At 55.1% G+C, this 14,998-nt stretch overlaps 1 protein-coding gene across 5 annotated transcripts in view; it reads left to right on the forward strand.

The window, feature by feature from the left end:
- The window catches only part of BICRA (BRD4 interacting chromatin remodeling complex associated protein), an 83,215-nt gene that overhangs the window by 62,137 nt on the left and 6,080 nt on the right, over nt 1–14,998 (forward strand). For 3 of the 5 annotated variants that reach the window (XM_072755833.1, XM_072755823.1, XM_072755828.1), the window contains exons 6-8: nt 513–2,498; nt 3,075–3,251; nt 14,348–14,980. In XM_072755833.1, coding sequence (XP_072611934.1) covers nt 513–2,498; nt 3,075–3,251; nt 14,348–14,980 — 2,796 coding nt within the window. The remainder of the gene's footprint in view (nt 1–512; nt 2,499–3,074; nt 3,252–14,347; nt 14,981–14,998) is intronic. The other 2 variants (XM_072755845.1, XM_072755839.1) reach the window with 2 other exon arrangements.

The following is a 14,998-nucleotide window of genomic DNA, read 5'->3' on the forward strand; positions in this document are numbered from 1 at the left end:
GGGGCTAGGCACATTTCAGAATCCAGAATCTTCCAGACTCCGGGAAAGTGATGCAGAATGTCACCTAACACATCCACATTCACCTTTCTGTGGTCAGACCCAAGAAGAGTCACGTTACTTGGACAAATTATAGCCCTCCCTGAGCGCCCCATGTCACTTTTGGTCAGGTTTTGCCACCAAAATGAGTTAGGAAGACATTTGCAGTTTTCAGAGCCTTTTCAAGCTGTGGGATTGCAGGTAAGTATGATGGGCCTTTATGGCTCTTTAAAGGACGTCTTTTATTCCATTCTATTCATAGGTACAGAGGGAGGGGCCAGAGTAAGCAGGCCCCAGGTTGTATGGCTAAGCCATGGTGGTGCTGGCATTCGACCCTAGGTCTGGCCACTTCCAGCTGGAATCTTCTCTCCTCCACCCATATTGCACAGGCACCAGGGTCCTATTGCTTTGGCTGTGCCCCGAACCAGCCGCTTGCTAATCTCTGCTCTTCCTTTTCCACCTTACCCCGTCTCCAGCTCCATGTGCAAGAAGCTTCTGGCAACCACTTGAGCCCAGAGCCCACGCAGCCAGCCCCCAGCGTGGACCTAGACTTCCTGGAAGATGCGATCCTGGGCTCTCCTGCCGCAGGGGGCGGCGGGGGTGGTGGAGGCGCCGACCAGCCCTGCGACATCCTCCAGCAGAGCCTCCAAGAGGCCAATATCACTGAGCAGACACTTGAGGCCGAGGCCGAGCTGGACCTGGGCCCCTTCCAGCTGCCCACCCTCCAGCCCGCCGATGGTGGAGCAGGCCCGGCCGGTGCTGGTGGGGCCGCTGCCGTGGCCGCTGGGCCCCAGGCCCTGTTCCCGGGCGGCACCGACCTGCTGGGGCTGCAGGCCCCGCCCACCGTGCTGACCCACCAGGCCTTGGTGCCACCCCAGGACGTGGTCAACAAAGCCCTGAGCGTCCAGCCCTTCCTGCAGCCCGTGGGCCTGGGCAATGTGACCCTGCAGCCCATCCCGGGCCTCCAGGGCCTGCCCAACGGCAGTCCCGGGGGTGCCACGGCGGCCACACTCGGCCTGGCGCCCATCCAGGTGGTGGGCCAGCCCGTCATGGCACTCAACCCGCCCACCTCCCAGCTCCTGGCCAAGCAGGTGCCCGTCAGCGGCTATCTGGCCTCGGCGGCCGGCCCCTCGGAGCCGGTGACCCTGGCATCGGCCGGCGTCTCGCCCCAGGGGGCCGGCCTGGTCATTCAGAAGAACCTCCCCACCGCCGTGGCCACCACGCTCAATGGGAACTCGGTGTTCGGAGGGGCGGGAGCTGCCACAGCGGCGGCCAGCGGGGCGCCCTCGGGGCAGCCGCTGGCGGTGGCCCCCGGCCTCGGCACGTCGCCGCTGGTTCCGGCGCCCAACGTGATCCTGCATCGCACGCCCACGCCCATCCAGCCCAAGCCTGCCGGCGTGCTGCCCCCCAAGCTCTACCAGCTGACACCCAAGCCGTTCGCCCCTGCGGGCACCACACTCACCATCCAGGGCGAGGCCGGGGGCCTCCCGCAGCAGCCCAAGGCCCCCCAGAACCTGACTTTCATGGCAGCGGGCAAGGCCGGCCAGAACGTGGTGCTGTCGGGCTTCCCCGCGCCTGCCCTGCCGGCCAATGTCTTCAAGCAGCCTCCGGCCACCACGACGGGTGCCGCCCCGCCGCAGCCCCCCGGGGCCCTGAGCAAGCCCATGAGCGTCCACCTGTTGAACCAGGGCAGCAGCATCGTCATCCCCGCCCAGCACATGCTGCCGGGCCAGAACCAGTTCCTGCTGCCCGGCGCGCCCGCCGTCCAGCTCCCCCAGACGCTCTCGGCCCTGCCCACCAATGTCGGGGGGCAGATCCTGGCGGCCGCGGCCCCCCACGCGGGCGGACAGCTCATCGCAAACCCCATCCTCACCAACCAGAACCTGGCGGGTCCGCTGAGCCTGGGCCCCGTGCTGGCCCCCCACTCCGGGACCCACAGCGCGGCCCACATCCTCTCGGCCGCCCCCATCCAGGTGGGCCAGCCGGCACTCTTCCAGATGCCCGTGTCACTGGCCGCGGGCAGCCTGCCCACGCAGAGCCAGCCAGCGCCCACCGGCCCCGCTGCCACTACCGTCCTCCAGGGGGTCACCCTGCCCCCCAGCGCCGTGGCCATGCTCAACGCCCCTGATGGGCTGGTGCAGCCGGCCACCCCTGCCGCCGCCGGAGAGGCCGCACCTGTCCTCGCCGTGCAGACGGCCCCCCAGGCGCCGCCGGCGGTCAGCACCCCACTGCCTTTGGGCCTCCAGCCGCCGCCACCTGCGCAGCAGCAGCCACAGCAGCAGCAGCCGCCGCCACCCCCACAGGCCCCTACCCCTCAGGCCACCGCACCGCCTCAGGCCACCACCCCCCAGCCCAGCCCAGGCCTGGCGTCCAGCCCCGAGAAGATCGTCCTGGGACAGCCGCCCTCTGCCGCCACCACGGCCATCCTCACTCAGGACTCCCTGCAGATGTTCCTGCCTCAGGTAACTGGGGCTGGGCTGGCAGGGAAGTGGGGGGTAAGGGGGAACAGGGTAGGGACAGGGGGCTGCGGTGGAGACGGGCCAGGAGCTGGAGCGACAACTGTGTGGTGGAGGCGACTGGGGAGGGTCTGGTGGGCTAGGGAGAGCATCTCAGAGGTGGCACTCCTGCTCCCAGGATGCACATCCCCTAGGGGGAAGCCCTGGGGTGACAGGTGCTGACAGACAAGGAGGGGGCCTCCCCGGCTGGCCGACTGGCATCTGACCTCCTGCTGGAGGGCATGGGAATCACAGAGGGAGTGGGCAAGACTCGGACAGATGGGGCCGGAGGCTGCGGGCGAGGTGGAGCTGAAGATCGATGGGGAAAAGGGGGCACCGGACTGGGGCTGCGGCCTCCCTGGTGCCTGGACCCCGGGGCTCCTAGCCTCCCTGGCCTCTGCACCCAGCCTCTCTGTGCCCCTCTGCCCGGTTCCCAGCACCCCCTTCTCCGGAGCCTCGGGGAGGCCGGGGTCTCGGGGTGGGGAGGGGAGGCTGCGGGTCCGTGGGGCAGCCTTCTGACCCTGTGCGGGCTGCCCATTTCAGGAGAGGAGCCAGCAGCCCCTCTCTGCAGACGGGCCCCACCTCTCCGTGCCCGCCTCGGTCATAGTCAGCGCCCCGCCTCCCGCCCAAGACCCAGCCCCGAGCACCCCCATCGCCAAAGGAGCTGGCCTCGGCCCTCAGGCCCCCGACAGCCAGGCTTCCCCAGCGCCGGCCCCCCAGGTAGATGAACCCCGGCAGCCTCTGTCCCAGCTCAGACCGAGCTCGCCCCTGCCGCCCCTCCTCTCGCTCCCTCCTCGCTGCTCTGGCTGCCCCGCCTGCCTCTCTGTCTTGCTGGCTTGGGAAGGGTGCTCCTTCACTCCCCAGATATTTCCTGAGGGTCTTCTGACAGTCCCGGACTCCTAAGACCAGGGCCAGACCTGGGGGAGCCCACACTCTAGGCAGAGGTGCACACAGCAGGCAGTTCTTTCCTCGAATTATTTTCGGATCTGGATCAGTGGTACATTCAGAGGGTTCAGATCTCAAAAGCTATCAAAGTTCTAGCTGAGAAGCCCCTGCTCCTGAACCACAGCCTCCTGCTTTCCCTCCCCAAGGGCAGTTTCTTGCATCCTTTTCCACACATGGACAAGGAAAATGGCACCTGGATTCTCTCCCTCCCATTTTTGTAAACATGGTGCATACTCTGCATTCAGTTTTGCATCTTTTTATCGTTTAAAGTTTCCTTTCGAGAGAGACGGTACATCATTCTTTCACAGGACCACACAGTACTCCACTGTTATTGATTTACCCAGTCCTTGTTGGGCAGTTAGGTCACTTCCAATCTTTAGCTGTGTTGAATGAAGCTGCGAAGAATGACTGTACGTATGTCACTTTGTAGGGTATGTTCTTAAAGAGGCAAGTGCTGGGTATGTCAAAGGCCATTTGCACTTGCAGTTTTGACAGATGCTGCCAGATTGTCCTCTGTGGAGTATAAATCGGTTTACCCTTTAGCAGCAGTATTTGCCTATGCCTGGTTTTCCCACAACCTCAGCAGTGTCTTGAACTTAGCCAGTCTGGTAGGTAAAAAGTAGGAAACCTACTTTTCATACTGTGAATGAGGTTGGGCAGGCTTTCGTAGATTTAGAGCTATTTATGTTTTCTGTGGAGTTGGCTTCTTGTACCTCTTGCCAAATTTAAAATCTGGGTCACTGGTCATTTTCTTGTTGATTTTTAGAAACTCTTTACATATTAAGAAAATTAGCCTTTGTCTCATATGAGTCATAGGCACATGAGAATTCAGAGAGGGCTACTTTTTATTTTGGGGGTGGTGGTGGGGGTGGATATTGTACTCATTCAGAAAGGACTGGCGGATAGGTAGATGAGGTGGGAGGGGGAATGATGTCAGCAAGGTCAGTATGGCAGAAAGCAGCATGGGCTTTGGCCTTAAACAGCTGTGATTTCACTCTCAGGTTCTGCTGCTTGCCATGTGACCTTAAGCAACCAGTTTCTTCTTTCCAGTTTCTTTAAGATTATTTGGGGAAGGAAGGCAGTTAGTATGTCCCTGGCCTTGTGCTGACCCTGAACACTTCCCCGTGGCTGCTGAACCTTGATTTCTTCATCTGAAAAATGGAAATAACGGTTTCTTCGAGGCCTGTGGGGAGTGAGTTGGCATATGCTTAGCACAGCGTCAGCCTCGATAAACACTTGCTCTTACCATTATTATTTTATTGTCGTGGTGGGGTAGAGCAGGATCCGGCCCAGAGGCGTAGTTTTGAACACAGGGCCAAGATGGCATCAGGCCATCTCTCCGCCAGGAGGAGAAAGAAGCAGAAATGGGGGAGGGACAGGAGGCCAGGAGCTGCCTGGCCTGTGAGCCACTCAAGCTGGAAGCAGTGTCTCTGGAATGGGTCAGATGCAGGCCTAGGTCCCTCAGGCCAGCGGCTTCCCCTCCCCAAACCTCCCATGGTCAGCTGTACTTGGGGGGTCCATAGAGTCTCCCCCGAGCACCGTGGCTGTGCCCTGCCACTTCACATGTTCACAGAGCACCTGCCTGGCACAGGCACATTCTAGACTAGCTCCTACGGTGACCCCACCCATTCCAGTTTACCCGGTACCCTGAGAACTTTTCCATTTGAAAACTGAGACCATCCCAGGCCACCCAGGACAAGTTGGTCACCCCACTTACCCTGTAGCCTGCTCCGTCCACAGCCCGGCCCTCCCTGACCCTCGCCTGGTTCATATTTCTCCGTAGCGCTTACCACCACGTGACCGGCTGTCTCACTTCCTTGTTATCCTGTTCTCCTCGTACCGTAAAGTCCATGAGGGCAGAGTTTGATCTATTCTGTCCTTGCCGTATCCCCCCTGGCCAGAACGGTGCCTGGCACACAGCAGATGCCTGGTAAGCGTTCATTGGCTAAATCAATGGAGAAAATCATTTATTGAAGAAATCAAGCACCCATAGGAGAGCCTACCTTCTACTGGCTCCATACCACAGTGGAATCAAAGGGAGAAAATGTTCTCAGAGAAGATGTGATTCAGCTGTAGGTCAATAGCCCGATAGATGAGGAGGAGGAGAAACCCACTGTAGGGAGAGTGGGCAGGAACAGCCTTAGGGAGAGGGAAGTATGTAAGCTGAGGCCTGAAGAAAGAGAAGGTATGGAGAGACAGCATGTGCAAAGACCCTGGGGCAAGGATGAGCTTGAGATGTCAAGGAATGGAATATAGGCTAGAGGGGAGTGGAGGGAGGGGTCAGGTCAGAGAGGTTGGCAGTGCCTCGTGGGCCATTGAGTTTGGACTGGCCAAACCACTGGAGAGCTTTCAGTTGGGCCATGGCATGGTCTGATTATAAGATTTTCAGTGAGCCCTCTAGCTTCCATTGGAAGATGGTTTGGTGGAGAACGAGAATGGAAGCCCAGGGATCCTCAAGGGACAAGATGACAGTGCTTCAAAGATAAGGGTGGTCATAGCAATGACAGAGGGAAGTAGGAGGACTCGAGGGAGAGTTCGGAGCTCGCTTAGGTTTACAGGCATGAGGAGGAAGGCACTACAGTAAACCCTTCGTGAATGGTGACGTTTCTGTTATGTCTACGTGCTGTTCAGAACGCTTCACAACCATCATCTCGTTGAAACCTGCCATCGGGGAGCTGGTATATACTATCCCCATTTTATAGATGAGGAAACAGGGGCACAGAGATTGAGTAGCTGGCCCAAGGTTACCTACTTCGTGGGGCCTGGATTTGAAGCCTACCTAGAGTTTAGTTGTGAGAAACACCTGAGGTCTTGAGAAAGCCAGACCTGAGCGCGAATCCCGGCCCCAACGTAGCATCAAAAGCTCTGAGACACCGTTTACTTACCTGCAAAATGGGAATAAAGCCGCCGACCTCACGGTGGCTCTTGTACAGAGCAGGCATTCAGCGAGTAGATACCTGTCATTAACAGTAAGAGTAGTCACGATGCTGTGGGTGACCTCGAGAAGAAGGGTCAGCCGTGCCCGTGAGCTGATTCCTAGTCACCCACCCGCAGGCCAGCACAGGGCTAGACACATTGTAGGCCGGCTGCAGCTTTTGTGCCTACGGCAGCACGTGGCGTGACGGGAGGTTCTTGAATGTTCGTTGGGTAAGCAAGTGGATGGATAGGTGGTTGGGTGGGTGATGGATGGATGGATGGATGGATGGATGAACAAACGCCCAGGTCGGTGAGTGGATTGACCGAAAAATATAGACACACATAAACATCAGCAATGTACCAACTTGTGTGTATGTATGTGTGCACGCGTGCGTGTAAGAGGCACTCCCAGGCCAGAGCTCTACCATCACATGGTTCATTCATTTCAGCCCACATTCCCAGGCACCTGCTTCATGCCCAGCGTTTTGCAGGAAGGGACAGGTGAGACAGCCCTGGCCCTGCCCTCTTGGGGCTCACAGTCCAGGGGTGGATTTTGTCACCAATATCCTGGCTCTTGAAATAAATCGTCCCTTGACAGAGCCCCTGACTGTCTGTTCTGGGAGGGAACGCTGACCGCCCTGCCCAGGAAGCTCAGCCTGCTGTGTATTGTTTATAGGAGGCATACACACACACACACACACACACACACACACAGGTTTTTTCGTTGTTATTCAAAGAACATTACCAGACACAGTTTAAAAAATATGCTTAAAAAAAAAAAAGGGGGTATACAGTTAAAGTGGGTCTTGCTTTTCGTGGGATTTCAGGCCCTTTCCCCATAAACACCCACCCCTCTCCTATTTATTTATTTATTTATTTATTTATTTATTTATTTATTTATTTATTTATGAATGACAGTCCTGTGCCCTGTTGCCTGCTGAGTAGCATTCCTGGCCTTCAGACACGGTGCCAGCAGCTCCCCTTCTCCCGTTGGGATGACCATGGAGATCCTCGGAGATTGCCATGTGTCGCCTGAGGGATGGATTCACCCAGGTTGGGAACCACTCCTGTGCACGTGGCAGGCATCCCTCATTGTCTGAACTCAGAGCCAGATACTTGTGACAGCCTGCGTGTGCACATGTGGGCATGCATTTTCCCTTTTTACACACAGGAGCACACCAGCCCCCTTCTGTATCTTACTTTGCTCATTCAGCGGTATCTCTTGGATCGCTGACTTGCAGACTTTTCTCAAATGCCACCCTGCATGAGAATTCCATTGTATATCACTGTCTGGGACACACAGAAGTGTGTGTGTGTGTGTGTGTGTGTGTGTATACATATCACTCAAACAAAAGTTTCACAGGATAATACCATGCGTGATGCACACTGATATTTTTTGTTTGGTTTCCTCTGTTCTCTTTTTTTTTTTTTTTTTTTCAAGATTTTATTTACTTAAGACAGAGCATAAGCAGCGAGAAGGAGAGGAAGAGGGAGAAGCAGGCTCCCTGCAGGGAGCCCGATGAGGGACTCGATCCCAAGACCCTGGGATCACGTCCTGAGCCGAAGGCAGATGCTCAACCACTGAGTCACCCAGGCGTCCCTCCTGTGTTCTTTTTAAGTGCTGGTCATGACCACTAAAATGACTGGAACCATTACTAACGGGCATTAAGTATAGTTTGAAAGCCACCATCCAGGGCAGTCATTAAGCACAGGGACTCCAAAATCCCGACTCTGTCACTTACATGGTGACTTTGCCAAGTCACTCACCTCTGTGTGCCTCAGTTTCCTTCCCTATAAAATGAGGATGAGGATAATAGCGTCTGTATCAAAGGGTTGTTATGAGGAGTAAATAAGTTAATATATGCTAATCAGGTGCTTGAATGGGACCAGGCATGTTGAAAATGCCTCAAAGCAAAAGAAGCCAGACAAACACTCTATAAAGGGCCGATGGTGAACATTCTAGGCTATGTGATACCCATCACAGCATAGACCATACGAAAACAAGTGAGTGTGGACGTATTCCAGTAAGACTTGATTTATAGATGCTGAAATTTGAATTTCATATCATCGTTGCCAATTGCAATACATTCTTTTGATTTCTTTTCCACCATTTAAAAAAAAAGATTTATTAATTTTTTCCTGAGAGATACAGAGAGAGAGAGGCAGTGACATAGGCAGAGGGAGAAGCAGGCTCCCTGCAGGGGCCCCGATGGGGGGGGGGGGGCTCGATCCCAGAACCCAGGATCATGACCTGAGCCAAAGGCAGGTTGCTCAGTGAGCACCCCATGGTCCCTTTTTTCCACCATTTTTAAAGATTTATTTATTTATGTGAGAGAGAGAGCATGAACAGGGGAGGGGCAGAGGGAGAGAGAGTTTCAAGCAGACTCTCTGCTGTGCAAGGAGCCCAATGCAGAGCTCGATCTCATGACCCTGAGATCGTGACCAGAGCTGAAATCAAGAGTCAAGTGCTCAACTGACTGAGCCACCCAGGCGTCCCTCTTTCCTACCATTTAATTTTTTTTTTTTTAATTTATGATAGTCACAGAGAGAGAGAGAGAGAGAGAGAGAGAGGCAGAGACACAGGCAGAGGGAGAAGCAGGCTCCATGCACCGGGAGCCCGATGTGGGATTCGATCCCGGGTCTCCAGGATCACACCCTGGGCCAAAGGCAGGCGCCAAACCGCTGCGCCACCCAGGGATCCCTTTCCCACCATTTAAATATGTAAAAACCGTTCTCAGCTTTGGGTCATATGATATGATAGGCCACACAGTCCAGGCCAGCCGGAGTTGGCCTGGGGGCTGCAGCCTCCTGCGGGCTGTTTTTCATTATATGGACACACCTTGATTTATTACTTGGTTCCTCATTGGAGTGAATACTTAAGGTGGTTTCCCGTGTATGTCAACAAGTAACACTCCGATGAGTATTCCGGTGCCCAGGCACTGCCTGTATCTGTGGATAAATTTCTAGTTGGTTGGTTCCCAAACGGTTTCCAGAAAGTGCTATTGCAGTTGCACCTCCATGGGGTTTATGCCTGGGAAGGCTTCTTCCAGAAGCTTCTTCAGCCCCAGGTCAGCAACCGCTCTGCTCCTGGCCAGGCTGCAAGATGCCAGCCCTCTGCACTTTTCTCTCATTCTGTGTAAATTTGAGTGCATCTTGCCAGCTGTATCTGGGCAGCTAGCTGGGATCTCTTGGTGAACAGTCCACTCATGTCATAGTTTAAAAAAAAAAAAAAGACTCTAAATCTCATTTCATGCTTACTTAGAGAATTTCAAAAACACAGAATAGAAGGAAAATAAATCCGTGCAGAAGCCGCTGGTGATATTTGGGGGAGAGAGGGGAGGTATGAAATTTCCTTTTAGCCTAATTTTTTTCCCACCCATTTAAGACATTTTTAATTTTTAGAATTAGGTGTTATGTTCACATGGCTCAGTCATCAAAAAACTTTTCTTTTTTTTCTTTTTCTTTTTTTTTTAAAGAGAGAAAGAGCACAAGCAGGAGGAAGGGCAGAGGGGGAGAAAGAATCTTGGAGCCCAACAGGGGACTTGATCTCACAACCTTGAAATCATGACCTGAACTGAAATCGAGTCAGATGGTTAGGGGCGCCTGGGTGGCTCAGTTGGTTAAGCATCTGCCTTGGGCTCAGGTCATGATCCCAGGGTCCTCAGATTGAGCCCCACGTTGGGCTCTCTGCTCAGCAGAGAGTCTGCTTCTCCCTCTGCCCCTCCCCCTGCCTATGCTCTCTCTCTCTCTCTCTCTCAAATAAACAAAATCTTAAAAAAAAAAAAAAAAAAAGAGGGCCGCCTGTGTGGATGGGCGCCTCTCTTCAGCCCAGGGTGTGCTCCTGGAGACCCGGGATCGAGTCCCACATTGGGCTCCCTGCATGGAGCCTGCTTCTCTCTCTGCCTGTGTCTCTGCCTCTCTCTCTCTCTGTCTCTCATGAATAAATAAATAAAAATCTTTAAAAAAATAAAAAAGAAAGTGGGATACTTAATGGACTAGCCACCCAGGCACTCCAAAAAGCATTTTATAAAGTAAGGGGAAAGTGTCCCAAACCCATGCTTGCATTCCCAGCCCAGCTTCCCCTCCAGAAAAACACAATTACTTAGCTCTCGTATATCTTCCCAGTTCTTTGTGCACGTACGGCAAAGTGTAAATGCGGATTTACGTTTCTTTCCCATTTCTGTCCGCCCGGAAGGTAGCATGTTGTGTGCTTGCTTTGGCAGCATGTGGAGAGTTTCCTTGATCCCTTGTTATGGTCGTGAAGTATTCCTCCACAGGGACAGACTGTCGTTCATTTTCCCAGTAAATGCTGTCTAGAGGCCAACTGGCCAAATCCAGGCTTTGTCCCTCCCCTCACAGCTGTTATAAACAACTTGTCGACCTGTCATTGCCCACATGTGCACGTGCGTCTGTCGGGTTACTTCCCGGAAGCCTGTTTGCTGGATCAAAGCAAATGTGCACTTGCAATTTGCACAGCTGCTGGTGAATTGCATTGTTCTGGAGTTGTAGTGAATCACGCCCAGTTTAGACCCTCAAGGGCGGTATAAGAGAGTGCCTATAGGAGACATGGCTTATTCCTAATTCAGTGAGCAGGGAAAGGTTCCATAGGGTGCTTTCAATTTGCATTACTCTTATTACAAATGAAGTTGAGCCTCTCTTGAAATATATAAGCCTTTTGTGTTGCCTTATCTGTGCATTTGTCTGAACTTATCCTTTGCCCCTTTATGTCACTGATGGTTATTCTTAGTGATATCTGAAGGCTCTTTTTATATGATGGAAATGAGCTTTGCCTGTGTGATGAATTGCAACTGTTTCCCCCACTGTGTCGTTTTTTGACTTGGTTGGAAGGGGAGGGGCTGTGTTTGTCTGTATTGTTAAGGAGTAGGAGATTAACTGTTTCCATTTTTATTTTTAAACATTGAAAAAAAATCTCAAGGGACACCTGCGTGGCACAGTGGTTGAGCATCTGCCTTTGGCTCAGGGTGTGATCCTGGTTTAGGGATCGAGTCCCATATCTGGCTTCCTGCAAGGAGCCGGCTTTCTCCCTCTGCCTGTGTCTCTCAGAAATAAATGAATGAATGAATGAATGAATGAATGAATGAATGAATGAATAAATAAATAAATAAAATTAAGAAGAAAAAGAATCTCAAACACATAGTGACATTATAGGAATAGCCCAGAGACCTCATGGGAATTCTTTACTCTTTACTCACATATATTGGTTCTCTGTGCTGTGTCACAAATTACCTCCAAACTTAGCAGCTTTAAACAACGTTAAGCGTTAACTTATCTCACGTAGCCTGTAAGGATGAGGAATCTGGAAGCAGCTTAGCTGGAAGGTGCTGGCTCGTAATCTCTCGTGAAGTTCTAGCTCAGGTGTCAACCAGGGCTGCAGTCATCCGAAGGCTTGACTGGGCTGGAGAATATGCTTCCGAGGTGGTGCACTCGTACAGCTCGCTGCTGGCAGGAGGCCTCAGCTCCTCCCAACGCAGGCTTCTCCAAAGGGCAGCTTATAACCGCTCCAAAGTCGGCTTCCCCCAAAGTAAATGATCCACTAGAAAGGAGAGTCCCGGGATAGAAGCCACGGCCTTTTTTTATATAACTGAATCTTGGAAGTAGCGTCTGATCACTTCTGCAAAATCTGTTGGTCCCAGAGACGAACCAGGGGGCAGTGTGGGAGGTGACCTACTAATGAGGAGGTGGGGGTCGGTGGGAGGCACCTTGGAAGCTGGCTGCTGCCCAGATTTATCCACCGTAAATGTTTTGCTACATTTGCTTTATCATTTCTCTCTATACATACACATTTCTTTAATAAAGATTTAATTTATTTATTTGAGAGAGAGAGCATTATGAGAGAGAGAGAGAGAAAGCACGAGCCAGGGGAGGGGCAGAGGGAAAAGGAGAAGCAGACTCCACACCGAGCAGGGAGCCCCATGTGGGGCTCCATCCCATGACCCCCAGATCATGACCTGAGCCAAAGGCAGACGCTTAACCGACTGAGCCACCCAGGCCCCCCAATATGCATACATTTTTATTCAGAATCACTTGAGAGTAGATTGCAGATGTTCTGCTCCTTTACTCCTTAATGTCTCAGCCTCTGAGATCAAGAACGTTCTCCTACTTGACCATAGCAGAGTTATTGAATTCAGCAAATTTAGCACCGAGACAATACCATTATCCACTGTGCATAATCTAATGTAGCCGGTTGTCCAGCGGTCATGTAACGTGTTGCTCTCCTCATTCCACTTAGCTTTCTGGCACGTCGATGCTGGCCGCCTCACGAAGCCCTGGGAAGCGTGTGCTCGGGGCTGGTGTGGAGTGGCCAGCTGTCTTCCTTACTCAGCCACTCGCCTGCTCTGGCCATTTGTGTTGTTTCCCTGTGTTCTTTGTTGTAAATGCTCCCACAGCCGGGGAGCCCTGCAAGCAAGTGCTTCAGTCAGTGCTGCTTATCACAGATTCCTGGAGGGTGGATCACCAGGTCAAAGGGCACGACCCTCTCCAAGTCTCCAGACCAGAGGGCTGTCCAGGTGACAACCTCACCAGCCCCTTATGCGAGCCAAGGGCGTCTCCCCTCTGCCGTTGGGGGTGTGTGTAGATTGATTGGTTTGGGGAGGTTGGTTTTGAATCGCCAGAGTTAACCAGGACCAGCCTTGGACTGGGTATTGGAAGGGCCCAGGGCATCAGAAGCTTGAAATCATGAGTTGGCCCACTTTGGGGGCTGAAAGCGAAGAGCCCGAATTTTGGGGTATGGTGACCTTAGTGGCCTTGGGCCCGTCCCCTGAGCACTCTGAGCCTGGGTCTTCCCCCAGACAACTTGAAAGTCACTGGACAGGGGGATGGGGTAAGGCAGGGAGACTCGGGACCAGTCATTTTGGCTCCCTAACCTTGGTTTCTCACCTGCGAAATGGTTCCAGCATTTTCACTGCTTTCAGGGCTGTGGAACAACCATACACGTGGGTGGAGGTGGCCATCCGCACTTGCCACATCAGTGTGGGCTGTCGCTGGGGTGTGGACTCTGTACAGTGGAAGGGTGCCAGCCCAGGGTCGGGTACACAGCTGGTGCTTACTGGGGAAACGGTGGCAGCCGAGGTTAGGACTCTGGGGGAGGGCAGTGCAAGGTGCTCTGTCTCAGGTGCATTTTAGGCAAGGTCACTGTGTACGTTATCACAGACTAGTGCCCGGGTCGCATGTGCAAACATACGTGCCCATCCCTGCAAGCTCACATGGCACCCAGGTAGGCCTGCAGCCACGGCCACATAGGCACATGGAGGCAGAGGTCACGGACACTTAGAAGGACCCGGCCCTGCCCCTCAGTGACCATCCTTAGCCCCGGCTCTCTGCCCCTCCCCCCACGCCTCCCACAGCCACCAGCCCCGTGCTCTGCAGCCATCTGTGCTGGTGTCCCTCTTCCCCAGGGGGAGCTGGACAGTCGGGCCCCGTGGGGCTGGCGGCTCAGATGCCGCTCCATCCAGCCGCCTCCTTCCCCCTCCGCTGCTGTGCTCGCGCTCCCTGCCCCTGCCCCCCCCCCCCCCGCCTCCCCGCTGGGCAGCTGGTGCGGTGCCCCCCCTCCCCGCCCGGCTGCCACCAATGCTTCCTCTGCTGCTGCCCCCAAACCCTGCAGAGCTCACCTTCACCTGGGGGAGGGGGAAGGGGGGCAGGTGGGGAGGGGGTCTGGACCAGAGGAAAAGATCTGGAGATGAGGTGGGGGCAGATGCAGGGGTGAGGTGAGCAGAGGTAGAGGGATGGGGCTGGGGGGACAGAGGTGGATGGGCAAAGCGGGGAGTTCAGAGATGGGGAAAGGATAGCCATGGTGGAGTCCTCTCTCTCAAAACAGGGGTGGCTAAGAAGGAGGGTTTCTGGTGGGAGTGGCTGGGGTCCCCAGTGTCCTGGGGCAATGGGAGCCAAGGTTGGTTCTGACCCCCGCCCCCTCCCCTCTACCTCCCTCCCCTGCCCAGATCCCGGCAGCGGCTCCACTGAAGGGCCCAGGCCCCTCCTCGTCCCCGTCACTACCTCACCAAGCCCCTCTGGGAGACAGCCCCCACCTGCCCTCCCCACATCCCGCCAGGCCTCCCTCCCGCCCGCCCTCCCGACCCCACTCCCGCCCTCCCTCCCAGCCCCAGAGCTTATCCCGTCCACCCTCAGAGCCCACCCTGCACCCTTGCCCCCCACCCCAGGCACCCCCCACCCTGCCTGGCATCTTTGTCATCCAGAACCAGCTGGGGGTCCCCCCGCCTGCCAGCACCCCGGCCCCCACTGCCCCGGGCCCCCCCCAACCCCCCCTGCGCCCCCCATCCCAACCCCCAGAGGGGCCGCTGCCCCCAGCTCCCCACCTTCCTCCTGCCTCCACCTCCTCTGGCGCGGCCTCCACGGATACGTCCACCAGGCTGCCAGCCCCTACGCCAGCTGACTTCCAGCTCCAGTTCCCGCCTGGCCAGGGGCCCCACAAGTCCCCCACACCCCCTCCGACCCTCCACCTGCTCCCTGAGCCCGCAGCGCCCCCCCCACCGCCTCCTCGGACCTTCCAGATGGTGACCACCCCTTTCCCGGCGCTGTCCCAGCCGAAGGCTCTGCTCGAGAGATTTCACCAGGTAATTGGAGGCAGGGAC

The sequence above is a fragment of the Vulpes vulpes genome, chromosome 1 (assembly GCF_048418805.1).
Source record: "Vulpes vulpes isolate BD-2025 chromosome 1, VulVul3, whole genome shotgun sequence".
In the NCBI taxonomy this organism is placed as follows: Eukaryota; Metazoa; Chordata; class Mammalia; order Carnivora; family Canidae; genus Vulpes; species Vulpes vulpes.